The 27,499-nt window shown below is 43.6% G+C and overlaps 1 protein-coding gene and 1 long non-coding RNA gene across 2 annotated transcripts; one reads left to right on the top strand and one right to left on the bottom strand.

Moving 5' to 3' along the window:
• Positions 1-3,682: 3,682 nt before the first annotated feature.
• Positions 3,683-26,708, top strand: TRIM58 (tripartite motif containing 58). Its single transcript, XM_002809204.6, has 6 exons — positions 3,683-4,247; positions 7,148-7,243; positions 11,217-11,447; positions 14,320-14,342; positions 14,438-14,538; positions 22,494-26,708. The coding sequence occupies exons 1-6, from the start codon at positions 3,828-3,830 to the stop codon at positions 23,081-23,083; spliced, it is 1,461 nt and encodes a 486-aa protein (XP_002809250.2). The 5' UTR covers positions 3,683-3,827; the 3' UTR covers positions 23,084-26,708.
• LOC129060725 (uncharacterized) lies at positions 22,224-26,202 on the bottom strand. The gene is made up of 2 exons (XR_008527625.1): positions 25,878-26,202; positions 22,224-22,672 (listed from the first exon to the last, which is right to left on the bottom strand). It is a non-coding gene; the product is annotated as an uncharacterized LOC129060725 (long non-coding RNA).
• Positions 26,709-27,499: the final 791 nt, after the last annotated feature.

Genomic DNA, 27,499 nt, shown 5'->3' with positions numbered 1-27,499 from the left:
TTGGTAACAAATGGGGCTGATTTGGGGGCTATGGAGCTAGGAGATTGTGAATCCCCAAAGCTGAGGCAAAGGGTTTGGCCATGGAGAGCTGAGAAACTCCATGAAAAGGGTTCAAAGTAGGGAAGAAAATATTGCTGTCCTGAAGAAATGGTTTCAGGAGCCCAAAGCCATGATGCCAAAGAAATTACAAAAAAGAGCAGGGAGGAATAACGATCAGATGACGGCAGATCCCATATTTTAATGATGTCACAGAAGGCAGGACACAACTGAAGAGGAATATTAGAGGAGGATGGCTGCGGGTGGTATTAGCTAAAAGATTTGCAACTCTGCAACCTGTAAGTGAGTCAGAGGGTGGAGTTAGCCTATAAATTAAGGAGTGGGGTGCATTAGAATTTGGTCATATTGGCATAAACAAAGAGGTGCTTTATTTACCTCAAAAGAAAGCTCATGAGAAAATACAAATTTAAGTTAGAGTATTCCCATTAAACCAGAAACTGCCTGGCTAGGCACTCCACATAGCATTTGTAAATACAATGACATCTAGATATAATCCAGTCCACGACTTACCTGCATGGATGTGCTGTAAGGGAAATGTGTGTTTCTAAGAACAATGGTACCGATGTCATTCCTAGTCAACCAGTGTCAGAGACAAAACAGTTTAAGCTCAGCAACTCTAGAACCAGCAGGGGAAGAAGTGAGTTCGCCCACTCCGTCACACCCTCCTGAAAACCACAGTGACCCCCAACATCAGAAGCCAGGGGCCTTTCCTTAGGATCATAGGCACTAGGAAATCTGAATTTAAGTGACCCTAGTTATCAACTGGCCCATACATTTGAGGAAATGTATTGTTTTACTGTGTCTCATTATGCCTGCAAAATAGAAAAATGCTCCAGCATCTGCCAGAGTTATGGAAAGCCAGAGCAAGATCATATATGTTAAATGCAGAAAAACATGGATTTGACATTTGACATAATATAATCATCTTTGAGCTTCCCTCTTTCATTAGCTCCTATGATAAACTATGCTAATTCTGTTCATTCACTTATTAACTTGTTTATTCAGTTAGTATTTGTGGAGTGTCCATTTGTGCCAGTTACTCTTCAAGGTCCTGGGGATAGAGCAGTGAACAAAATAGAAAAATCTCTCCTCCTAATGTAGCTTACCTTTTGACTCACCATCCTTCCATTCACTTTGCTATTTCATTTCCTTCTCTTCAATTAAATATATTTGCTACATGGCTGGACAAGGTGGCTCACACTTGTAATCCCAGCACTTTGGGAGGCCAAGGTGGGGAGACTGTTTGAACCCAGGAGTTTGAGACCAGCCTGGGCAACATGGCAAAACCCTGTCTCTACAAAAAATACAAAAATTAGCTGGGCGTGGTGGCGGGCACCTGTAGTCCCAGGTACTTGGGAGGCTGAGGTGAGAGGATCACTTGAGCCTGAAAGGTAGAGGCTGCAGTGAGTCAGGTTGTGGCACTACCTTATAGCCTGGGCAGCAGAGCAAGACTCTGTCTCAATATATATACGTGTGTGTGTGTGTGTGTGTGTGTATTTCCAACATGCCAGGACCTATATTAAGTGTCTGCTATCTATTAGCTCATTTAATACTCTGAAAGGCCTTATACGAATGACACTAACACTTTTCACTGCATGTCAGAAGAAATGCAGGGCAGAAACGCAGCACAGCTTGCCTCAAGCTTCTTAGCAAGTGCCACAGCCCTTAATTTGGAGCCAGAGTCTGTTTTTCTTTGCTAAGCCTTCTGCTCTTTAGCTTTTTTCTCTAATGTCACATCTTTAATGTTTTGCTAATACAGATCCATGTGTGTTCTCCAAGAATCTATTCACTTTAATTATGCACTTAACCTTTAGGCAGAAGGCCTCAAAATCCTTTGCTCTTGCTGTCACCAGAGATCCAGCCCAAGAGTTTGTCCTTATAATAAAGACCCACAAACCCCACAGGATCCCCAAGGACCTGAGTCATCTGGCCCCTCCTCTTGCTGCAGCCTTATCTGCTGCCACCATATTCTGGCCCAACTTGCCAGCCTGCCTGGCTTCTCAGTGTCATCTGGGTATGTCTTACTCCCACCTGCTGAAGTTTACCTTGTACCCTTCATGGCTTCTGGGGGAACAGCTTTGCGGAGCCCCCCTTCCTGCTGGCCAGCTTGTGTTCACCTATCAGAGGTTAGCTCAGAGACCTCAGGTATATTCCTGCAGGACTGGTGAGCAACCTTCCTTGCAGTTATTGGTTTGTAATTATATGTTTGCATGATTTCGTATCCACCTCTTCTAGTTGATCTTAAGGCTCCTTGAGAAATGGGGTCCTACCTCTTTTCCTTAACATGTGTGTTTTCAGTACCTGGTGCAATGTCTGAGACTCCTGGCTACAAACAGACACAATGTGTGCTCAGAGACAGATTGATTTGCCAGAGGCACACCCCACCATCACTTCAAATTCGACCATACTAAAGTTATTTTGCACAGATGCAGACACTGCCCCAGACTTGTCGACTTTCTGGATGACATTAGAGACTTTAATATACTTTATCCTGATTCAGCCTCCCATTGGATGAAGTAAAATACTCTGTCAAATCATTTTGCTCCTGTTTCAGCCTCCCCCATCTGACAGGTACAGCACTGAGAGGCTAAGCTTGAATTATTCCTTCTGATGAGCATCTCTATAGCTTTGTCATCTCCAAGACTGGCTTTGCAACAATCCTACAACACGTGTGTATTCCTTATAGGACCCTCATTGAACTAGGCCAGATATTTATTTAAATATTTAGAATTATTTTTGGCTGGGCTGTAAACCTATAGTTATACACACCTATGCAGGCATCTTTCCGTGTCAGGCGGTGTCTCATTTCTTCATCAAGAGGTAATTAGTGCAAGAGAAAAAAATGCAGTTTGGAAAAAAAATTTAAAAAGTGATTATGCCATATAAAGGGGGAAAGGCTTTTAAGAAACGATTATGGCATGAGAGGACCATGGAGTAGCTCAGTAAACAATGGAAGGGGACCGGAGGGTGGAAGGCGGGCGAGGGATGAGAGATCACCTAATGAGAACAATTTACACGATTACAGTGACGCCTGCGCTAAAGCCTAGACTTTATGCAGTGTATCCATGTAACAAAACTGCACTGGTACCCCAGAAATCTGCACAAAATCTATATAATGATGATGGAGGCTGGGCGCGGTGGCTCACGCCTGTAATCCCAGCACTCTGGGAGGCCGAGGCGGGCAGATCACCTGAGGTCACGAGTTCAAGATCAGCCTGACCAAAATGGTGAAACCCCGTCTCTACTAAAAATACAAAAATTAGCTGGACATGGTGGCGGGCGCCTGTAATCCCAGCTACTAGGGAGGCTGAGGCGGGAGAATCGCCTGAACCCGGGAGGCAGAGGCTGCAGTGAGCCGAGATCGCGCTATTGCACTCCAGCCTGGGTGACAGCGAGATTCCCTCTCAAAAAAACAAAAACAAACAAACAAACAAAGATGGAAGGAAGGAGGGAATTTAGCAATTCTCCAAATCTACTGACAGTGAAAATAGGAGATGACGAGGGATTCCAGTTAGAAATGCCCAGTTTCCTGGGTGTGTGTGTGGCGGGGGGAGGGTGGGGGGAACCATAACGTTAAATTTTATCCCCGACGTAGGCAGCGCCTGAGTGGTGGCTTTTCACCGGGTGTGGCTCGTCTGAGCTCTTGAACTGAAGCCAGCGGACACCACCCACGGCGCCTGCTTTCCTGGGGCGTGGGCTCCTCCCCCTGTGCAGACCGCGAGGGGCGACAGTGCGGGCGGCCAGGAGCGCAGCCATCCGGGAGGCGGGTCATGGCCTCGGCGCCGCCCGGGGAGCGGCTGCTTGAGGAGGCGCGGTGCCCCGTGTGCCTAGATTTCCTGCAGGAGCCGGTCAGCGTGGACTGCGGCCACAGCTTCTGCCTCAGGTGCATCTCCGAGTTCTGCGAGAAGTCGGACAGCGCGCAGGGCGGCGTCTACGCCTGTCCGCAGTGCCGGGGCCCCTTCCGGCCCGCGGGCTTTCGCCCCAACCGGCAGCTGGCGGGCCTGGTGGAGAGCGTGCGGCGGCTGGGGTTGGGCGCGGGGCCCGGGGCGCGGCGATGCGCGCGGCACGGCGAGGACCTGAGCCGCTTCTGCGAGGAGGACCAGGCGGCGCTGTGCTGGGTGTGCGACGCCGGCCCCGAGCACAGGACGCACCGCACGGCGCCGCTGCAGGAGGCCGCCGGCCGCTACCAGGTGAGGCGCCCCCGGGCGTTGGCTGCGGGCGCTGCGGTGACCGGGAAGCGGGCGACAGTCCGGAGCGGAGCCGCCGAGGCCACCCGTCTCCTGAGCGGCTCCCACGGCCGCTCCCCCCCGCCCCGTGCCGTCCCCCCCGCCCACGCGGCTCACTCAGTGTGGGTCTCTTTGCCTTGGCTGGGGTAACCCCCTTTGCGACACACGCCCATTATTTTACACCGTCCGCCCCTCCCCCAAGCACTCTCCTGTCCTCGAACTCGCGCTGCGCTGGTTTTTCCCGATGTGGATAGTCTGGTCCCTCAGCTGGGCTCTGGTCCGGAGGGCTGTGTGGTCCAGTTAATTCTTGGTAACGATTGTACGTCTATATCGTAAACTTGCCATAATAATTCTCATTTGTGCAATGTTTTGCTTTTGCACAGTGTTTATATTAAATGAGTGTTGTCACCAAAGCAACCCTCGGGTTTGGGCGTTGTTAAGAAGAGTGTCGATCTGGGCACGGGTTGCGACCCCTCCAAAGCTCAGGTGCACGTGCCTCCTGAAGTAGGAGCGGGTGGCTCTCCATCAGCAGGGATTTGGGGACTTAGGATTCGAACATCCTCAATGAAGAGGTGCTTCATTTGGGGTGTAGCCCGGGAAGCTTAAAAGAGAAAGAAGAAAAACAAAATGGAAGTATTTGGCCCCCAAAGTGGCAGCTGTGAAATTGTGTGTAGATTTCTTCCTACTGGTACACTTCAAAAGTTCTTGGATGTTTTCTGAACACACTTGAATCCCAGCATGTAGAACAACTGCCAGCACAGAGGAGGTCTAAGTCGTCTTTACTGACATATTTAACCAAAGGACTATCAGTTGCGCTGTAGTGCATTGCAAATACTAGCTTTCTTAACATTTTTATTTATTTACTTTGTTTGTTTTAAATTAAGGTTTAGTATATTTTCCCCTTCCTTCTGGACCTATCAATATCTCTCTTGGTATTTCTTCTGATTTTCGTTGTCATTTGTGAGATACAGGTACTAGGTAATTTCTAGCTAAACTTTTCTGGTATGTTCTTACCTTTAAAAAAAAAATCCAGAAAGTACCAGACAGAGGATTGGTAGTGTAATATTTCTTTTTCATTTTTCCTTTTTTTTTTTTTTTGAGACGGAGTGTAGCTCTGTAGCTCAGGCTGGAGTGCAGTGGCACAATCTCGGCTCATTGCAACCTCCGCCTCCCGGGTCCTGGTTCAAGCAATTCTCCTGCCTCAGCCTCCCGAGTAGCTGGGATTACAGGTACGCATCACCACACCCGGCTAATTTTTGTGTTTTTAGTAGAGATGGGGTTTCACCATGTTGGCCAGGCTGGTGTTGAACTCCTGACCTTGTGATCCACCCACCTTGGCCTCCCAAAGTGCTGGTGTTACAGGCAGCCCAGCCTTTAGTGTAATATTTCTAAAGATGTTCTCTGTATTTTCAGTAGTTCTTCAGTTAAATACCAAATAAATATTATCTAAACTCCTGAGCCTGTCAGTGAAAGCTTTCTAGGGCTCTAAGTTATGTTTCCATAGCTCTCTTGTCTTAACTAGCCAGGAAACCCAGCAAATTTAGCTGAATCACTGTTTTCCTAACTGTGCCACATCTCCTTGCTTTTGCTGACAGTTTCTTTGGCCTGAGGGAGCTTTTCTCTATCTACAAGTGTTAAAGTGCTTCGTTCTTTGTAAACACCAAAACACATGCCACTTTCCCCACTGGGTCAAATGGTATCATGAATTCTACTGTTATTTTGTGTATAACAATTATAATATTCTCCTTTTAAAAACAATTGGTGTGTATGTAGGATTTATTGAGTAACTTTGGGAATAGAATTTTTTAATTAAAATCCTGTTTATGTATGTATCTTTGTGGGTGTTTTCTGTAAATAAAATACACATATTTACCTCTAGCAAGGGCCCTATCATTGAAGGAAGATTTAGTTCTCATTGTATTTCTACTCATTGTAAGGTTTACAACATATTGTATTTTTTCATGTAAAATATGATAACCTACCAAGTTCCTTCTGACCTAATAATACTACTAATACTACAATAATAAACCTATGCTTTATCATGAAGTAACCAATAACTTCAAGAAGTTGAAATATAGAGAGATATAATAGCATCACTTTTCATCCAAACACCAGTAGATGATATTTCATCTAATATCATTCTCATTTACATCAGCCCAGTTTTAATATGTTCATTACCAGCACATGTTTTTTTCAAAATTAATGTTGTTTTGTAAAATATATTTATTTATTGGACATTATCATTGTATTTCTTGTCATTAAACATTCTGTAACATCTTATTTTAATTCTGTCCAGTTAACATAATTTTTTTCTCCCCTATCTTTAATGTTTTAGTTAAGTTATACTATCGTATATAACAATGCAGTGAGCATACTTTTAGGTAAATATTTGATTGTATCTGGTATTAAAGTACATTTAAGGAGCTAGGCATGGTGGCTCACGCCTGTAATCCCAGCACTTTGGAAGGCCAAGATGGGAGACTCTCTGGAGGCCAGCAGTTTGACACCAGCCTGGGCAATATAGTAAGACCCCATCTCTACAGAAAACAAAATTAGCTGAATGTAATGATGTGTGCCTGGAGTCCTAGCTGCTTGGGAGGCTGAGGTGGGAGGATCGTTTGAGCCCAGGAATTTGAGGCTGCAGTGAGCCATGATCGCATCACTGCACAGCAACCTGAGTGACAGAGCGAGACCCTAACACTAAAACTTAAGTATATTTATGTTTAGTTTTTAATGACATTGAACATTTTTATGTGCTTTCTAGGGACTGTTTAAGTTGATCTTTGTATTTCCTCACACATCTGTGTGACGTTAAGTACAGATTGAGGGCATCTGTAACAGCTTTGAAATATCTTCCTAAACAGGTAAAGCTCAAGATGGCTCTGGAACTTGTGAGGAAAGAGTTGGAGGACGCCTTGACTCAGGAGGCCAACGTGGGAAAAAAGACTGTCATTTGGAAGGTAAGACCATGTTGGGGCTTTAGGAGGCTTGCCTGTTTGAAGGATTCAGATTTGGGTCAGTAATTCTTCCACCATCTTCCATTCTCCAGCACTTTTGTTCCATCTCCATATATGCCCAAGAGCACCTCAGAGCCATCCTGGGTCATCCCCGTCCCCTCAAATGATATGGTTCATTTTTATTCTTTTTGTCTCTATTGCCATCACCCAATCCAAATTATAATTAAATAGCTTTGCTAGCTTGATCTTCCTGCAAAACCCACTGCTGTATCCCTGTCACCTAGAATAGCATCTTATACTGTCACTACTAGTTTGAAAATATGTGTTAGGTGAATGAAATAATGAATATTTCACAACTTTGTAACAGAAGAAGTGTAGCCCAAGGTGATCATCTTATATACAGGGAAATAATCTGAATGTTCAGCCTTTTTTTTGATCATCTATACATACACATATTCCATTTTTTATACCTCACTAGCTCTTTTTATTCCATGTTTCATTCATGCACATGTGCGTGCACACGTGTACACACACACAGAGTGATTCATACACACACACACAGTGATTCTCAACCTGAGGCGATACCTGCCCCCCAAGATAACATTTTGCAATTTCTGGAGATGATATTTTTGGATGTCACAACTGAGGAAGGGTGGGTGCAGTGCACCTGTCATCTAGTAGAGGCAGGAATGCAGCTTAACACCCTGTAGTCCACAGGACAGTTCCCATATTTTATGAGGAAAAAATGATCTGTTCAAGATGTCAGTAGTGTCAAGATTGAGAAACTATATATAGAAACTGTGTGTATAGTTCTATATATTCATTTAATGTATTTATAATATGATATATAATAGGTTATACTTTACAGAATATTCCTATTCTTCTTTTCCAAATAACCCTTCTTTTCTGATCACTCTATGTATTTAAAATTATTTCCTTCTTGTTTTCTTTGAAAATTTAGTCTTATACTCTGTCTTTACACAGATATTACATAAAGACTTTTTAAACTACATTTTTCTATATTTACTATATTACTAGATTACAATATATATACATATGGATAAGAAAAGATAACACTTATCCCAGAAGAAAGATGTACATTAAGGCCAGGCGTGGTAGCTCACACCTGTAATCCCAGCACTTTGGGAGGCCGAAGCAGGTGGATCACCTGAGGTCGGGAGTTCGAGACCAGCCTGACCAACATGGAGAAACCCCGTCTCTACTAAAAATACAAAAAAAATTTAGCCGGGCGTGGTGGCACATGTCTATAATCCCAGCTACTCGGGAGGCTGAGGCAGGAGAATCGCTTGAACCCAGGAGGCAGAGGTTGTAGTGAGCCAAGATCGTGCCATTGCACTCCAGCCTGGGCAACAAGAGTGAAACTCTGTCTCAGACAAAAAAAAAAAAAAAGAAAAGAAAAATGTACATTATACGTAAATGATGTAGATAGTGATAGGAAAGGATAAAAGTTATCAATATTAAATAATATTGATGTTAATAACATTAGTACCTAACGTTACTCAGATGTGTGAAGAAATATTTAAACTTATTAATGTTGATACTGACAAACTTGTTTATCAATATTATTAACAAATATTTTTAAACTAGTAGTGACAGTATAAGATGCAATTCTAGGTGATAGGGATATAGCAGTGGGTTCTGCAGTGAGATCAAGCTAGTAAAGCATAGTTTGGATTGGGTAGTGGCAATGGAGATAAAAAGAACAAGAACAAAGCTTTACAATCTTAAATAATGTTCATTACTTGCCTATAATGTACATAGTGGTAGGATGTACATTATTTAATATTGTAATATTGATTGATAATTTTTGTTCTTTTCAGGCTGAAATACAAGTCAATTGTTTTCAATCCTGGCCTGACCATAGATCTGTAGAATCAGAATCCCCATATCGGAGAGCTGAGTTCCTGCATGTTTTAAGCCCTCTACAGATTATTCTTAAGTAGGGATGATACTGAGATCCCTGTTCTAAGCCAAGTAAACTTGCATGATCATTACCATCGAGAATGTATCCATGTGAGCCAAATGCAGCAAACACATTTTTGGTCAAAAGTTGTTCTAAATACTACAAAACAACCTTTCCTTTTTCTCTATCTGCAGATATAGTTGTGCTCAAGAGGGTGGTGTGAAAGGAAGATGAATTGCAGGCAAATCGCTTCCCACCACACCCCCCGTCATGCCCCAGGTATGACTCTAATCTTTTCTAGTGGCTGGGTTATTTGCCCCACCCCACGACAGCACAGCCTCTGATATGAAGAGAGCTTCTCATATTTACATGAGTTACACTTTCAGGAATCAGCATATGGAATTCAGACTTGGCTGATTTCAGAAAGAAGATGAAGTTTTCTGAATCTGGTGATTTAGAAAATGGTAGAAGGAGGTAGAGATGGAAAATGGAAGGAAGGAGTTAAGTCTTAGGGGATATTTAGTTTAAAAAGGTGATAGCTTATGCCTTTTAGTCAAAGCAAGAAGTTATCATGTTTAAAAACAGGCAAACAGGCTGGGCACAGTGGCTCATGCCTGTAATCCCAGCACTTTGGGAGGCCGAGGCGGGCCAATCATGAGGTCAGGAGTTTGAGACCAGCCTGACCAATATGGTGAAACCCTGTCTCTACTAAAAATACAAAAATTAGCTGGGCATGGTGCTGTGTGCCTGTAATCCCAGTTACTCAGGAGGCTGAGACAGGAGAATCACTTGAACCCAGGAGGAGGAGGTTGTAGTGAGCCGAGATCGCACCACTGCACTCCAGCCTGGGTGACAGAGCGAGACTCTGTCTCAAAAAAAAGATTAAAAAAAAAACCAGGCAAATGACTTCACCTACAAGGCTGTATAACATGTAACAAAACTGCATTTGTACCCCATGAATATATACAAAAAATAAAATTTCGATAAAACAGGACAGAGAATGGGAGGTATAGATACTTTGAGGGAATACTTTGCCTCTCATACTCAGCTTAAAGTTAGTTTTTCGATATACTTACCTTGAGAGAAGAAAATCTAGAAACTAAGCCTGGGACAAAGTATGTTCCTTAGGACTATTCAGAAACTGAAGATGTGAGATTCAGGTAGAAACTGGGATTAATTCCCTGATGTGAACTCTGAAATCAGTGGCCTGAGCATCACTTAGTTCTTTCTTGGCTTTGTAGAGAATGTTAGGCTTATCGTTGTGTTCACTATTACCATATTATGAAACAGCATTCATATTTTCTCATCCCTCAGCCTTTTCTTATTCAAACAATTCTAGATTTCTAACATTTCTTCATAATTCAGTTGTTTCTAGTGGTTCTAGTGACTAATCTACTAGTAAATAGTAACTTCTGTTGTGTGACTGCTCTTTGCTAATCACTGTTCTTGTAGTTTAATAGATATTTAACTGTAATCCACATACTCTTCTTTTTCCCCACATTTTTTAAGAGATGGAGTCTTGCTCTGTTACCCAGGCTGAGGTGCAGTGGTGCAATCACATCTTACTGCAGCCTCGAGCTCTTAGACTCAAGTGATCCTCCCACCTCAGCTTTGTAGGTAGCTGGGACTACAGGGCTCACCACCATGCCCGGTCAGTTCATTTTAATTTTTTTAGAGATGGGGTTGCATTTTGCTTTGTTACCCAGGCTGGTCTTGAACTCCTGACCTCAAGCAATCCTCTTGCCTCAACCTCCCCAAAACCTCACATTTTGTATATGGTACTGAAACTTCAATATAAAAGTGCCTTGCCCCCAAGCCTGTGGCAAAATGGGAATTCCAGCCCAACAGTATTTTTTAAACTTAGTTTGAAAACTCTCCTGGGCTACTTCTTATATGAATGGACTCCAGTCTGTGCATGTTGTTAGAACGCAGCCAGTCAGTCCACAGAGTTACGGAGCCCAGGGAACTCTGGACGTTGCCTTCTCCAGCACTGTCCAGTACATGGCTTCAGGAGGTCAAGCGCTGATGATGTGATCCACTGTGTCACCTCAGGAGAAAGTGGAAATGCAGCGGCAGCGCTTCAGATTGGAGTTTGAGAAGCATCGTGGTTTTCTGGCCCAGGAGGAGCAACGGCAGCTGAGGCGGCTGGAGGCCGAGGAGCGAACGACGCTGCAGAGACTGCGGGAGAGCAAGAGCCGGCTGGTCCAGCAGAGCAAGGCCCTGAAGGAGCTGGCAGATGAGCTGCAGGAGAGGTGCCAGCGCCCGGCCCTGGGTCTGCTGGAGGTGAGGCCGGGTGCCAGAAAAGCAGGCAGATGTGAGACTGAGGTGACAGAGACTAGTACAGTGGCTTTCAGAGACACTTTGGCGTTTATGCTGTTTAGGAAAAGGGCACCCTCGAATTTACTCAGAAGGCAGCTTAAACACCCTAGAATTTACTCAGAAGCTATTCCTGGCATCAGAATTATGCGATTCTAGAGAATCACATAGTTTGAGTCTGGCATGGTGGCACATGCCTGTAGTCCCAGTTATTAGGGAGGCTGAGACAGGAGGATTGCTTGGGCCAAGGAAATCGAGACCTGCCTGGGCAACATAGCAAGACCCTGTCTCAAAAAACAAACAAACAAACAAACAGCATATAGTTCATTTTAAGGACTAAAGAATTCTTAAAATTAATGATTTCTGAAAATTTAAACAGCTAGGAAAAGGACAAGCGACACTCTGCTGGCTGAGAATTCCTAAAACCTCAGAGTCAGTTTGTCCATGATAGCATTGCTGTTTTTTAGGGATGGCTAACCCAGAAAGCCTGCATAACACATTTCAGTGTCACTGGCCAGAAGGATGAATGATGATTTAAATTGTCCAGCTTGAAATTGTTATATTGGATTGTAAAGCAAACACTGATTTCCTGGCCCACATTGCATGCCTGTTCCAGGCATGGTGAGGAGGGATTACGTGGACTCCTGTGCAGCTTCCTCCCAGTCTATTTGGGATTAGAGAGCAGAAAGACGAATAACAGTGAAAGGAAATCTTTGTTTTTAATCCTCTGTGAAGACATCATATCCCAAGTGAACAGGGAAAGCCAAAGGTGTTGATGGGTCCATGTTTTCTTGATAGAACCAATGGCAACAGAAATTTATCAGGGCCGACTTCTATCTCCTCCCCAATGACTCACTCAGGGGATTCTAAACTAAGTGATTCACATTCTCATTTAACAGCTGACCCACAGATTCCACCTTTTCTGACTCAGTTCTAGACACTGAAAGTACCATGAATATAAGTAATCACATTAACTGTCTGTATACTTTTTGCAAGTACAGTGACTAAACGTACTGATTATGAGGCAGGGGACCATTAAATGAATTTATAAAACCATTTAATTTGTCTCATTTTATCTTATATATATTAAATTTATATTTTATTATTATTACTATGCTCATTTCCTTGTTAGCAAACTAAGAGTCAGAAAGGAATTAATTTTCCAAATAGCAGACAGCAAAACACAAGAAATTTGACAGTTTCTTTTCTTTTTTTTTTTTTTTGAGACGGAGTCTCGCTCTGTTGCCTAGGCTGAGTGCAGTGTGCAGTGGTGTGATCTTGGCTCACTGCAACCTCTGCCTCCTTGGCTCAAGTGATTCTCCTGCCTCAGCCTCCTGAGTAGCTGGGATTACAGGCATGTGCCACCGCACTTGGCTAATTTTTTTTTTTTTCATTTTTACTAGAGATGGGGTTTCGCCATGTTGGCCAGGCTGGTCTTGAACTCCTAACCTTAGGCGATCCACCCACTTTGGCCTCCCAAAGTGTTGGGATTAAAGGCATGAGCCCCTGTGCCCGGCTTGACAATTTCAACAGTAGTATTTATTGCTCTGCCTGCCTTGGCCTCCCAAAGCGCTGGGATTGTAGGCATGAGCCACCCCACCTGGCATGGGAGGACATATTCTTAAATGAGGTATCTTATCTATCTATTTTTTTATAAGGGCAGGATCTCACTCTGTCACTCAGGCTGGAGTGCAGTGGCTCAGTCATAGCTCACTGCAGCCTCAGTCTCCCGAGTAGCTGGGACTAAAGGTGTGCACCACCATGCCCAGCTAATTTAAAAAAAGTTTTTAGTAGAGATGAGGCTTGGTTGTGTTGCGCAGGCTGTATATTTTTATACTTTCCTTTCCCTTTCTTCCCTGGTACTAATAAGCTACGTTTTACCCCTGAAGGCCAAGACCAAGGCCTGACATTCCCATACACGGTAAAACAAATTATTCCCCTGCTTTTACGCCATTAAAACTTATCTGACTGGTGACTGTTTTTAAGGGGAGAGGGGAAATGTATCCCAAATACAATTATTAATATAATAAATGTATCACAGATATATTTATTTAATAATCTACTTTGAGAAAATAATGTTACTAGTTATTAAAGGCTTCCTTTATTAATCTACTTAGATAACCTACTCATAGTAATAGCTCTGGTATGTTGGTTCAGAGAATTAGGAATTTATAATTCCTATAAAGACATTTAGGGAAACATTTTGTGTCTTTATTTGAGGAACCTATGCATGCCCCTCAAATAAATTCTATGAGTACTTAGGATCTATTTTATCCTGTTCCATCTGAATTACATGCAGAATGTTACTTTGTTACAATATCTAAGTGGCAGAATTATTAATTCAGAAGATAATTAAATTGATAGGTGTTGCGGGAATTAACCTAAACTTTATATAGCTTTAAAGAAAAGAGATTTGGCTGGGTGTGGTGACTCACGCCTGTAATCCCATCACTTTGGGAGGCCCAGGCGGGTGGATCACCTGAGGTCAGGAGTTCGAGACCAGCCTGGCCAACGTGGTGAAACCCCGTCTCTACTAAAAAAATGAAAAAAATTAGCCAGGCATGGTGGCGGGAGCCTGTAATCCCAGCTACTTGGGAGGCTGAGGCAGGGAGGTGGAGGTTGCAGTGAACCGAGATCGTACCACTGCAGTCCAGCAGCCTGGGCAACAAGAGCGAAACTCCATCTCAGAAAAAAAAAAAAAAGAGATTTATTGTCTCCTATACTTTTATCTTAATAATGTTTTGCAGTAATTTCTAAGGAAATTTTCTTGGTGTCCTCAGTCTGACTGTGAAAAGCAGTTCAGAGTCCAACTCACACTGTGTTTTTCTTTCCTTTTCAGGGTGTGAGAGGAGTCCTGAGCAGGTATGTGTGCTTTCTGAATTGGTGAAGGGATTGGGAGAGGCAGAGGAGCTGGTGGAGAACCCTGCTGACTTCTGTGGTTTCTGTGCTTTTCCCAGAAGTAAGGCTGTCGCAAGGCTGGAAGCAGAGAACATCCCCATGGAACTGAAGACAGCATGCTGCATCCCTGGGAGGAGGGAGCTGCTGAGGAAGTTCCAAGGTAGTTTGCATCTTAGAGACCGGGAATTAGGCTGCCTGGGGTTTGAGGAAGTTCCAAGGTAGTTGCATCTTAGAGACTGGGAATTAGGCTGCCTGGGGTTTGCCTTGTATTGTGGTTTGTCACTATGCCAGTCAGCTGCAGTGACCAACAGAACCTAAAGTCTTAGTGGCCCAGATCAGCAGAAATTTATTTTGAGTGTGCTGTTGGTTTGTTCCTGGGTGTGGAGACTTCTGTGCCACATCTTCTCACTCTGGTACCCATGCTGACAGAGCTCTACCTCCTTCTTGGTGCTGGGAGCCATAGAAAAGGGCAGGTTATTGAAGAGATGGGGGAAGAAGTTCTTTTCCAGAGTCAATACAACACATCACTTCTGGTCACCAAAATGTGTGGGGATTTCTCCCCGCAAACAGCCAATCAGTTCTCCAGCAGATACTTCAGCCAGATGTCCTTCCATGCAATTTGATTTTGACACTATCTACCTGGAGATAGCACCAGGTTCCCCGGGTTGAGGGCTTCCTCCCACAAGACTGACCCCACTTCAGATGCTGGTCGCAAGCACAGGTTGTGGCTTGTGATTCTGACCAACTGACTGTAAATTGGGGTTCCCACAACCCTCTTCTTGAGTTCACTGAATTTCCTGGAACAGCTCACAAAACTCAGGGACACATATTTGCTCATTTATTATAAGGGCGTTACAGAGGCTAGAGATGAACAGATGGAAGAGATTCCTAGGGCGAGGTTTGTGAGAAGGGGTACGGAGCTTCCACGCCCTCTCTAGGCATGCTACCTTTGGAACCTCCATGTGTTCAGCGATCTGGAAGTCCTCAGGACTCAGTTCTTTTTTGTGTGTGTGTGATGAAGTCTTATTCTGTCGCCCAGGCTGGAGTGCAGTGGTGCCATCTCAGCTCACTGCAACCTCCGCCTCCCATGTTCAAGCGATTCTCCTACCTCAGCCTCCTGAGTAGCTGGGATTACAGGTGCATGCCACCATGCCTGGCTACTTTTTATATTTTTAGTAGGGACGGGGTCTCACCATGTTAGCCAGGCTGGTCTCGAACTCCTAACCTCAAATGATCTGCCTGCCTCAGCCTCCCAAAGTGCTGAGATTACAGGCGTGAGCCTCTGTGCCTGGCCAATGAACGCAGTTATTTTGGGTTTTTATGGAAGCACTATGTAGACATGATTGATTAAATCATAGGCCATTGGTTTATCAACCCACCCTTCAGCCCCTCTCTCTTCAGAGGTGGGTGGGGGTGTGGTGTGAAGGACTGAAAGTGTCAAGCCTCTAATCACGTGGTTGGTTCCCCTGGCAACCCACAACCAGTGGGGGGCTTTCTGGGGGATCGCCAACCACAAGTCATCTTATTAGCTTACAAAAGACACTCGTCTTTCTGGAAATTTCAAGGATTTTAAGAACTATATGTCAGTAAACAGGATGTAGACCAAATACACACTTCACAGTATCATAGGCATGGTGACTGTAGACCAAATATATACTTCCCAGTATCATAGGTATGGTGACTCCTGCACTGTAGACCAAATACATACTTCATAGTATCATAGGCATGGTGACGCATGCACTCCTCTTAAAGGCATCCATGCTGAATTGGAGCATCTGGCCTTCCTGAGAGTTCATGGCTAAGCCAAACTATCAAGGAGACAGTGTAGGGGACAAGGGAAAACTTTCCTCTTTCCCTATGAATGTTTGCTGAAAATCAACTGACCAAAGACTAATAGGAACAAAGGCATAGAAAAAGTTTAACATTCATAGCACAGCGGAATTGCAGGAGAATAATTACCCAATAACTCAGTGGGATACAGATGCTTATATACCTTTCTTTATTGGAGGAAAAGGAGATGGGGAGGTGTGGATGATTTTAGGGAGATAGTAAATGATTTGTTGGAGGATTCATTGGGCTTGGAGTACATAAAGTGGCTTGGGACAAAGTGTTGAAAAGTAGACAGTGGTTTGTGACTAAAGTCTATCCAGGTGTGTTGACAGACTTGTCTGTCTTCCTGCAATATGAGCTAAATTAATTAAAACACAGGGACTTTAGGCAGATAAATGAGTGTTAGAATAAAGCTTCTTACAGTGTGTGCTGGTCTCCAAGGGCCTTTAATTTAAAATAATGGGCATACCAGGGTGCCATATTTTAGGGTAAAATTCCCTGGTCTCCTTCAGTGGGAGAGTGCACCACGCCCAGAAGAAAGAGGATTGGTATATTCATGAGCGGTATCGGAGTCACGGCCACCCATAGAGCCCGCACCACCACACCCAGAAGAACGAGGATAGTATATTCATGAGCAGTATCAGAGTCATGGCCACCCATAGAGCCTGCACCACCACGCCCAGAAGAACGAGGATTGGTATATTCATGAGCAGTATCAGAGTCACGGCCACCCATAGAGCCTGCACCACCACGCCCAGAAGAACGAGGATTGGTATATTCATGAGCAGTATCAGAGTCACGGCCACCCATAGAGCCTGCACCACCACGCCCAGAAGAACGAGGATTGGTATATTCATGAGCAGTATCAGAGTCACGGCCACCCATAGAGCCTGCACCACCACGCCCAGAAGAACGAGGATTGGTATATTCATGAGCAGTATCAGAGTCACGGCCACCCATAGAGGCCTGCATCACCACGCCCAGAAGAACGAGGATTGGTATATTCATGAGCAGTATCAGAGTCACGGCTACCCATAGAGCCTGCATCACCACGCCCAGAAGAACGAGGATTGGTATATTCATGAGCAGTATCAGAGTCACAGCCACCCACAGAGTCTACATTTGGTTAGAACTATGGGCTCAAAATTGTAGTTCATCTCTTATTAGCTGATATGAGTAACATTAGTTCCAGTAAATTTACATTTCCTTGTTTATAAAATGCTAAAAATAAATTGCTTGGAGGACAAAATGAAACATTTGAAAGCACCCCACCTCCTAAAAGTAATCAATATGAAAGCACTGCAAAGTTATCAATTAACAAGAAGTTTGGTTTAATTTATTGGCTGATAATTTGATGAGTTGCTTGAATTAGTGAGTCAATAAAGCCAAAAATATTGTCAGTTATTTTCATGTAGGAATAAGCAGTGTCACAAAACATGATTCTGTTCAATCTGATCGTATTATTCTTTAAAACAGTATAGATTCAGTATTGTTTAAAATTTCATTTTAAAATCTAATTTATCCCAAGTAATGAAAACTGACTATGTCTAAATAGTGACTTCACTACTATACAGGGAAAGAGTGTAAAGCCCCTTAATGAGAAAACCCATCTCTGCAGCATAGTACCCACGTTCTCCTGGGCAGATGAATGTATACTAAATGCCTGACTTGATTAAAATCATCATGGCACCCTCAGACTCAGTAACCTCATATCCATATTTGTTTTTATTGAATGAAATAATTCAAAATGTGTTATTAATTTTATCTCATCCGTTCTTTTAAACATTGGAATGTATCATTCAACAACAACAAAATACGCTACAATCCATAGCTTTCTGTTGCAGATATGTACTTCACCAAAATACACAGGCTGTTAAGTGGCTGATACAGAATATTGAAGAAAATCAAGAAGAGTATGAAAAGGATAATGAGAAGTTCTAGTTTCGAATAAGGTGACCAGGAAAGACCTCGCCCTGCAGAGGATAACCCAGCAAATATATGATCTGGAAGAAAGCATTCAGGCAGCAGAAATGAGTGCCAAGGCCTGACATGGAGGATGGCAGGTGTGTTCCAGGAGCTGTGAGGATGTCAATGTGAGGACTCTGTGGCAGAGTAAATGACAGGAGGGTCGGAGAGACCAAGGAAGGGCTAGATAGACAGGCCACTCTGAGCATGTTACTTTATCCCTGAGTGAAATAGGACATCACTGAAAGTTGTACCTAGAAAAATAGTTTGATTGGACTAATGTTTTATGAGGATCACTGTATATGCTTTCTTGTAAGTAAATTACAGAGAGGAGAAGATTGGCATGGGAAAAGCAGTTAAGGGTCTTTGCAGTAATTTGATGAGAGATGATTATGTGTTGGAATAGATGTTATTACGCAAGGTGCCACAAGATGGACAGATTTTTGTTATATACTGAAGGCAGAGCTGTTAAGATTTGTTGTTGGATTATATACAATGTGCTATAAAAAGGAAGAGCCATGAATGATTCCAAGGTTTTGGATCTTGCGAACTGGCAAAATGTGATTGCCACTTATATTGATGAGGAAAGCGACAGTTGAAGCAGAAGAAGGGCATTGGGTTTTGGATACATAGATGTTGTGATGAGTGCTGAATATCCAAATGTTGCTATCGAATGGGCAGATGAATGTACAATAGGGAGTTTCAGGGTAAAGGTCAAAGCTAAGCACATGCATTTGGGAATCAGTCAGCATATGAATGGAATTTTATCAAAGCAATGAGCCAGCCAGCACCCGGGTAGATAGGGAGTGAGGTGAGAGAGAGAGAAGAAGTCCAAGTCTTGGGACCATAGGTTTCTCCAGTGGTGGTGGTGGAGGAGAAGAGAACAGCAAAGACGATCAAGGAGGAGTGAGCAGTGAGGGAAGGGAAACATGGAAGAGTGTTATCTTTGGAAAAGGGAGATTTTCTAGCACAAGCAGATTCTCAGTGTTGAGAGATACAGAAAAATCATTGAAGACGAACTCTGTGCTGGGCGCGGTGGCTCATGCCTGTAATCCCTGCACTTTGGGAGGCCGAGGCGGGCCGATCACCTGAGGTGAGGAGTTCGAGACCAGCCTGACCAACCTGGAGAAACCTTGTCTCTACTAAAAATACAAAATTAGCCAGGCGTGGTGGTGCATGCCTCTAATCCCAGCTACTCGGGAGGCTGAGGCAGGAGAATCACCTGAACCCGGAAGACAGAGGTTGCAGTGAGCCAAGATCATGCCATTGAACTCCAACCTGAGCAACAAGAGCAAAACTCCATCTGAAAAAAAAAGACAAACTCTGACAAATAACCATTCATCAACACAGAGGTCCCTGGGAAGATGGACATGAGCAGTTTGGTTGGGGTATGGTTATATCATGATGAAGAATTGAGTTTAGGAGAGAAAGGGTAGGGAGAGGAATGGGATATAGACCATATCAAAAGCCATTTCACAGATCTCTTTTGTTAGAAATGAAGCAGACAAATGTGCCGGAAGAGGAATGGCATGGGGATGTACGACATATGTTAAATACACAATCCATGGAGACCTACCTTTCAATCTCTGTTATTATTTACCTCTAGAGTTTGGGAAGACTACATAAACTCTTTTACTCTGAATCTACTCTTGTATAATGTAGGGATGACAATGGTGACCCTCAGGGTGGTTACATAAGTTAATAAAAATAATGCAATGTGCAGTTATGTGACCACTCAGGTTGGGTATCAATAAAAGTTCACTAGGCCGGGCGTGGCAGCTCACGCCTGTAATCCCAACATTTTGGGAGGCTGAGGCGGATGGATCACTTGAACCCAGGAGTTCGAGACCAGCCTGGGCAACATGGAAAAACCCCTTCTCTACAAAAAATACAGACAACTAGCTGGGCATGGTGGTGCACGCCTTCCCAGCTACTCAGAAGGCTGAGGTCAGGGGATGGCTTGAGTCTGAGGTGGAGGCTGCAGTGAGCTGTGATTGCACCACCGCACTCCAGACTGGGCAACAGAGCAAGGCTCTGTCTCAGTTAAAAAAAAAAAGGGATGGGCGCGGTGGCTCACACCTGTAATCCCAGCACTTCGGGAGGCCGAGGCAGGCGGATCACGAGGTCAGGAGATTGAGACCATCCTGGCTAACATGGTGAAACCCTGTGTCCACTGAAAAATAAAAAAAAAAATTAGCCGGGTGTGGTGGCGGGAGCCTGTAGTCCCAGCTACTTCAGAGGCTGAGGCACGAGAATGGTGTGAACCCAGGAGGCAGAGCTTGCAGCGAGCCGAGATTGCACCACTGCACTCCAGCCTGGGCAACAGAGCGAGACTCCGTTTCAAAAAAAATAAAAAAGTTCACTAGAAGTGTTTAAAGGCAAATAAGTATAGTGGTAGTGGCAGTAGTAGTAGCAGTAGCAGTAGCAGTAGAAGCAGTATTTGTTCTGATATTAAAAATCAAACTGTATTAACATGTTAGTCTGATTTTGCATTGCTATAAAGAAATACCTGAGGCTGGGTAATTTATTAATATAAGGAAATGTGGTTTATTTTGGCTCATGGTTCTGTAGACTGTACAGGAAGCATGGTGCTGGCACCTGCTTCTGGTGAGGCCTCAGGAAACCTACAGTCATGGTGGAAAGCAAAGGGGGAGCCAGCGTATCACATGGCAAGAGGGAAGCAGTGCCAGGTTCCTCTTAAACAACCAGCTCTTGCATGAACGGATAAAGAACTCACTTATCACCAGCGGGATGGCACTAAGTCATTCATGGGGGATCTGCACCCATGATCCAGCACCCCCCACTAGGCCCCACCTTCAACTTTGGGAATCACATTTCAACATGAGACTGGGAGGGGATACACATCCAAACCATATTGTTAATTAATTTACTACTTATAAGCAATGCTAATAAGGAAATGCGCTGAATATTTTACATCCCCCCTTCACTGAGCTTTCATATCTAGATGTATTTATTTATTATGTATGTGGGTCAAATGTTTCATCAATCTCACTGGGACTTCAGAGTATCAATATTTTATATTGTTATATAATGCATAACTACAAGCTTATCTGCTTAAAGCCATACCATTTAGTAGCTCACGGTTCTGAAGATCAGACATCCAGGTGGTATCAGCTGGCTCCTCTGCTGAGGTTTTCTCAAGGCCCAAATATGGGTGTTGGCCACGCCGGGCTTCTCTGTAGGTCTGGGGAAGAACCTTACTCCAAGCTTATTCAGGTTGTTGGCATAATACAATTCGATGCAAATGTGGTACTGAGATTCCTGTTTTCTTGCTGGCTGTTGGCTGGGGGCCATTCTCAGCTCTGGAGATCACTCTCAGCTCTGGAGATCACTCTCAGCTCTGGAGATCACTCTCAGCTCTGGAGATCACTCATTTTTCTCCTCATGTGACCTTTCCATCTTCAAAGCCAGCAAAGAGATACCAAATCCACATCTTATTGACCTTTCCTGCTGCCACCAACCCAATAGCCAGGGAAAACTTTCTGATTTTACAGGACTTGTGGGATTAGATTAGACTCACCTTGATAATCTCTCTCTTGTCATATAGTGTAACATACTCATGAGGATAACACCAGAGTGTGAAGGTCATGGGGTCCATCTTAGAATTCCGCCTACCACAGTAATATAACTTTGGAAGTAGTGGGTTTAATGTTAATAAAATTCTCCTATAGATTTTTAAGAAAAAAAAATTCCTCAGGGGTTTATAAATTTTATGTTAAATGCAGAAGATCCTCCTAAGTGCACCCAGATGCTTTGGATGTAAGCCAGACATGGTGGTGTGCACCTGTAGTCCCAGCTGCTGGGGAGGCAGACACAGGAGGATTGCTTGAGTCCAGGAGTTTGAGGCTGTAGTGTACCATGGCTATGCCCATGAATAGCTCTGCACTCCAGCCTGGGCAACATAGCAAGACCCCGTCTCTCTGTCTCTCTCTCTCTCTCACACACACACACACACACACACACACACACACACACACACACAAATGCTTTAGATGTAAATGAAAGGAAACTAAATGATTATTCACTTGGTTTGTTGTCATCAGTAGTTTTTATTGGGGAAGTTAAAGAGTTCTGGGTTATGCAGAGGTAACAGTGGAATACACCAGAAAGTTATAAAGAATAAGAATAATAAAGTAATAAAGAAGATTTAACCTGTAAGGTGAAATACTGATTTGTTTTCTCTAGGAGTTAATAGAGAGAGAAAAGTGAGGAACTGTGGGACTGTTCTTTTCAGTGGTTTCCTAAGTTTCTACCAGTCCTTTCTTTCCTTTCACCTGCTCCACCACGTTCTTTCCGCAGTGGATGTAAAGCTGGATCCTGCCACGGCGCACCCGAGTCTGCTCTTGACTGCCGACCTGCGCAGTGTGCAGGATGGAGAACCATGGAGGGATGTCCCCAACAACCCTGAGCGATTTGACACATGGCCCTGCATCCTGGGTTTGCAGAGCTTCTCATCAGGGAGGCATTACTGGGAGGTTCTGGTGGGAGAAAGAGCAGAGTGGGGTTTAGGGGTCTGTCAAGACACATTGCCAAGAAAGGGGGAAACCATGCCATCTCCTGAGAATGGGGTCTGGGCCCTGTGGCTGCTGAAAGGGAATGAGTACATGGTCCTTGCCTCCCCATCGGTGCCTCTTCTCCAACTGGAAAGTCCTCGCTGCATTGGGATTTTCTTGGACTATGAAGCTGGTGAAATTTCATTCTACAATGTCACAAATGGATCTTACATCTACACATTCAACCAACTCTTCTCTGGTCTTCTTCGGCCTTACTTTTTCATCTGTGATGCAACTCCTCTTATCTTGCCACCCATGACAGTAGCAGAGTCAGGAAATTGGGCATCCAGGGATCATTTAGATCCTGCTTCTGATGTAAGAGATGATCATCTCTAAAATTCTGTTCCCAAGATGCAGTCCTAGCCTAGCAAACGTTCCTGGAGTGGGGTGAAGGATATCAATGTACTAAGTTTTAACAGATACACCCATTTAGGTCAGCACTTGATTCCTTGTTGCCGTGAAATATTTCCATGGGACGAAAGAGGGAATATGAAATATTTGCATATGGGAAGATTATAGAGCATAATAATTTTGTAAATGGAGCAATCTCAACCTCTATTTCTAGATCACATTTTCTTGATGCCTTCCTTCAAATTAATGACCTTGGATTACATAAGGATTTCTATGCATTCATTATAATTTGTTATTCCTTTCAATATCCTTGTATTTCAAATCTTCCATATAAGAATTAGACATGGCAATTCTTAAATTGATTCAGAATGGTCTGATACTATTCCAGTATCACCTCCTTAATTCTGTTTCTCCTCGTTTTCCTGATTTTCCTTCTCATTCTCTCCTCCCCTGCTCTATCTCTCATTCCCTGTCCCTCCCTCTCTCTCATTCCTTATTTTTTGTTTCTTACCTCTTACCGTTTAACCTGTTGCTTCCTTCTAGATTAATGCATTTAGAGCCATTCCTTTATACGGTCACATTTCCTATGACTTTACTCAATTACTTTTAAAATCCTTTTTATTCTGAGACTAATTTTTAAGAATTAAAAAGCTCATTCCTCTGAATCTAATATCACTAACTCCTAGACTTTTTCCTTTTTCTTTGGATACACTTTAAGTAGGAATTTATCAGAATTTTCATTCAACTTGTTCTTTAATGTAGATATTTACTAGTTATAAGACCTTAAGGCTGGGCGCAGTGACTCGCGCCTGTAATCCCAGCACTTTGGGAGGCTGAGGCGGGTGGATCACAAGCTCAGGAGTTCGAGACCAGCCTGGCCAACATGGTGAAACCCTGTCTCTACTAAAAAAAAAAAAAAAATAGAAAAATTAGCTGGGCATGGTGGCAGGAGCCTGTAATCCCAGCTATTCGGGAGGCTGAGACAGGAGAATTGCTTGAACCCTGGAGGCGGAGGTTGCAGTGAGCCAAGATCTCACCACTGTACTCCAGCCCAGTGCGAGACTCCATCTCAAAAAAGAAAAAAAAGAGACCTCAAGCAACACTTTTCTCTCTCTTTTAGCTGCTTGTTATGGTTCCTATACATGGAACAATTATACTGGCCTCACAGTGTTATAGTAAATATTTAAGGTCGTATTTGATATTGCTGGTTTGAATTCAGCTTTTCCATTTAAATACATTATAATGATGATGATGAAATGATGATAATATTTAACTTATTTTTAAAGTATGTTCTGTACCTTTCCAACAAAAATGTTAAAAGTCATTGAAGGCTAACCTTACTGCCTTCTTTGTATCACTGTCTTCTAAATAATTATTATGGCCGGGTACAGTGGCTCACACCTGTAATCCTAGCACTTTGGGAGGCCGAGGTGGGCGGATCACGAGGTCAGGAGATTGAGACCATCCTGGCTAACACAGTGAAACCCCGTCTCTACTAAAAATACAAAAAGAAATTAGCGGGGCGTGGTGGTGGGTGCCTGTAGTCCCAGCTACTTGGGAGGCTGAGGCAGGAGAATGGCATGAACCCAGGAGGTGGAGGTTGCAGTGAGCCGAGATCGCGCCACTGCACTCCAGCCTGGGCAACAGAGCAAGACTCGTCTCAAAAATAAATAAATAAATAAATAAATAAATGTTACACAAATGCTAAAATGTTTAACTGGTAAATGTTTGAATGCTAACCAAATATTAATTAATGGCAAATTATTTAACATTATTTGGTAATAATCTGCAGAAGGTTTAATTTTCCTCCTCAATTTGAAGTTCAAGATGTTTTTCTCTTCCAGGGAGATTTTTTCAACTGATATCTTTTAACTTACCTTCCAGTCATATTACTAACGTAGCCTTCTTCCTAGATTTTTTAATTGTTTGATCATGAGCGAACACTTCTACTCTCTGTGATAGATTTGCAAACAGAGGAAATAACGCATCCTCATGTCCCTCTTCTTGGTGTTCCACAGGCCATGTGTGCCCTAGCCCTCCCTCATGCAAGGTCTGTGTAGGGAAGGTGGGCTTCAGCTCAGCAACAGCATCCCTTCCCACAGGGATCAGGTGGGTGGCTTGAGATACCCCTTCCATGGGGCACCACCCATTCACTGAGACAGGGAAGCCCTGGGTGGGAAGGAGAACACCTCCACATGTCTTCTACTCTCTCCATAGGGTAGAATGAGCATCCCAGTCCCAGGAGTATCCATTTCCCACTGTGTAGCCCAATACTCTGGTCCCACTGTCTCTGCTGAATCCTGTCTCACTGTGCATTTTATTGTGGTTTATATCAGTCAGTAAACCGATGTGAGTCTTCATCTCTTGCATTCTTAGATTCACAGTTTTGTGTGTCTCCTGTAATGACCCTTCTCTTTCCCTTTCCAACTCCTGAAAGATTGCCACTATTTCCTCTGGAACTTTGTTTCATTACCAGCAAAATCCTCGACATCCTTACCCGTTTCCTGGCTTTCCCTCTCCTTTCCTCTGAATGCTAGTCTTTTATATTCAGCTGTCCACTTGACATCAAAATAGACATTTTAAACTCAATTTGCCTAAAACTTAACCACAAATTTCTCCCCAAGTCTCTCCCTAACTGCAACAACAAAAACCACAGGCTTCTCCCTGTCACTGGATGGCAACTCCATTTTTTTGATTGCTTAAGCCAGGCATCCGATTGAGTACTTTCTTGATTTCTCCAGCCCACATCCAGTCCATCAGCAAGCCCTGTTGGTCCTACCTTCAGAATATGTCCGGGGTTCAGTTGTCCTGGCCACCCTGCTGCTGTAACCATGGTCGGAACTCCATCCTGCCCCTCTGGATTATGACCTTCGTTTCCTCACAGTGGTCCTGCTTGGGCTCTAGGCCCTTCCACTCCCATTCTCTCTACAGCAGCTGGGCTGATTCCTTTAGCACCCAAGGATATGTTGGCAGCACAGTGACTTAGATACCATCACAAAGACCTCCCATTCAACTTACAGTGAAAGTCAGAATCCTCACAGTGAACCCCCAGGCCCTAGAGGATCTGAACCCCCATCCCTCCTCTGATTATCTCTTCCACCCCCACTTCCCTTTGCATTCTGCTCCAGCTGCCCTGGCCTCATGGCCGGGTTTCCACCAAAGCAGGCACTTCCCATCATAGGGCCATTTCCCCAGCTGTGGCTTCTGCTTGACATTCCCTTTTCCCTGATGTCCCCTTGACTCATTATTCCCTTTCTTCCTTAAGTCTTCTGAGATCCAGCTTCTCAATGATACCATACAGCCCTACTCCCCCAGAGCCCACCTAGAGCTCACCTTTCCAGTCACCCTTGCTAGGCTCAGTGGAGGCTCTTTGTTCCCCATATAGTACGTGTTGTCTAGTGTACTATATTGTTCTCTTATTTGTTAGGCTGATTTAATTTATTTATGTTTTGCCTTTTTGTGCTAAATGTAAACACCACAAGGGGAGGTATCTTTGTTGACAATGATGTTTTCAGTGTTTCTCAAGCACCCCCAATGCTGGTTTGTATGTGGTTATCACTCAATCTGTATTTGTTGAATGAATAAATGATTGACGATGTGGAGAGCAAAATTGATGGACCTGAAAATGTTTTGCAAAATGTAATATAGTCTACGGATACAATATTTATTATTATTGGCCAATAATGTTTAATGCCAAGTGCTAAATTAGTCAAATTTTGGGGATATAGAGAAAAATTGAGCAGAAGTCTTAAGTTTGTAAACATAATGGATTTTGTGACCTGATAACTTGGCATGTCCAGGCCTCGTCCCATTGAACCCCCTGTGGTTTTTATTCCCTGTGACATCACAGTGACACCTTTGAATTATGCTTTGTCTCATACTCCATAAGCCACCTCTCAAAATGGTATCGTCACTAAAAATATGGGGAACTTTCTATAAACTTACATAGACTACAACCTTTTTTTTTTAAAAAAATTGATGTTAATGTTTTATGTTGCCTTTCTTCACCTAAACGATATGGTGCATCCACGCCATCTAGAAATGGGGTGTCTTGGGTCTGCTGTCCTTCCCGTCGCTTCCCTATTACTGTGCATTTCTGTTATATACGTTTGGCTTTTTTTACTATCTCAAATCATAATTTTTTTTCTTTCTGACATATCCTTAAGGACTGCTCTGACAATTACCAGTGAAATTCTTTTGTTCTCTATAAAAATTTGAACATCAACCCTGGTAGAGCACAGTGGCTCACGCCTGTAATCCCAACACTTTGGGAGACTGAGGTGGGAGGATTGCTTGAGACCAGAAGTTTGAGACCAGATGGGCAACAAAGCAAGACCTGGTTCCTACAAAAAAATACAAATTAGCCAGATATGGTGGTGCCAACCTGTAGTCCCAGCCACT

Source organism: Pongo abelii, chromosome 1, assembly GCF_028885655.2.
Source record: "Pongo abelii isolate AG06213 chromosome 1, NHGRI_mPonAbe1-v2.0_pri, whole genome shotgun sequence".
NCBI classification, from domain to species: domain Eukaryota; kingdom Metazoa; phylum Chordata; class Mammalia; order Primates; family Hominidae; genus Pongo; species Pongo abelii.
The sequence above is the reverse complement of the archived record's forward strand: the minus strand, read 5'-3'. Positions and strand labels throughout refer to the sequence as shown.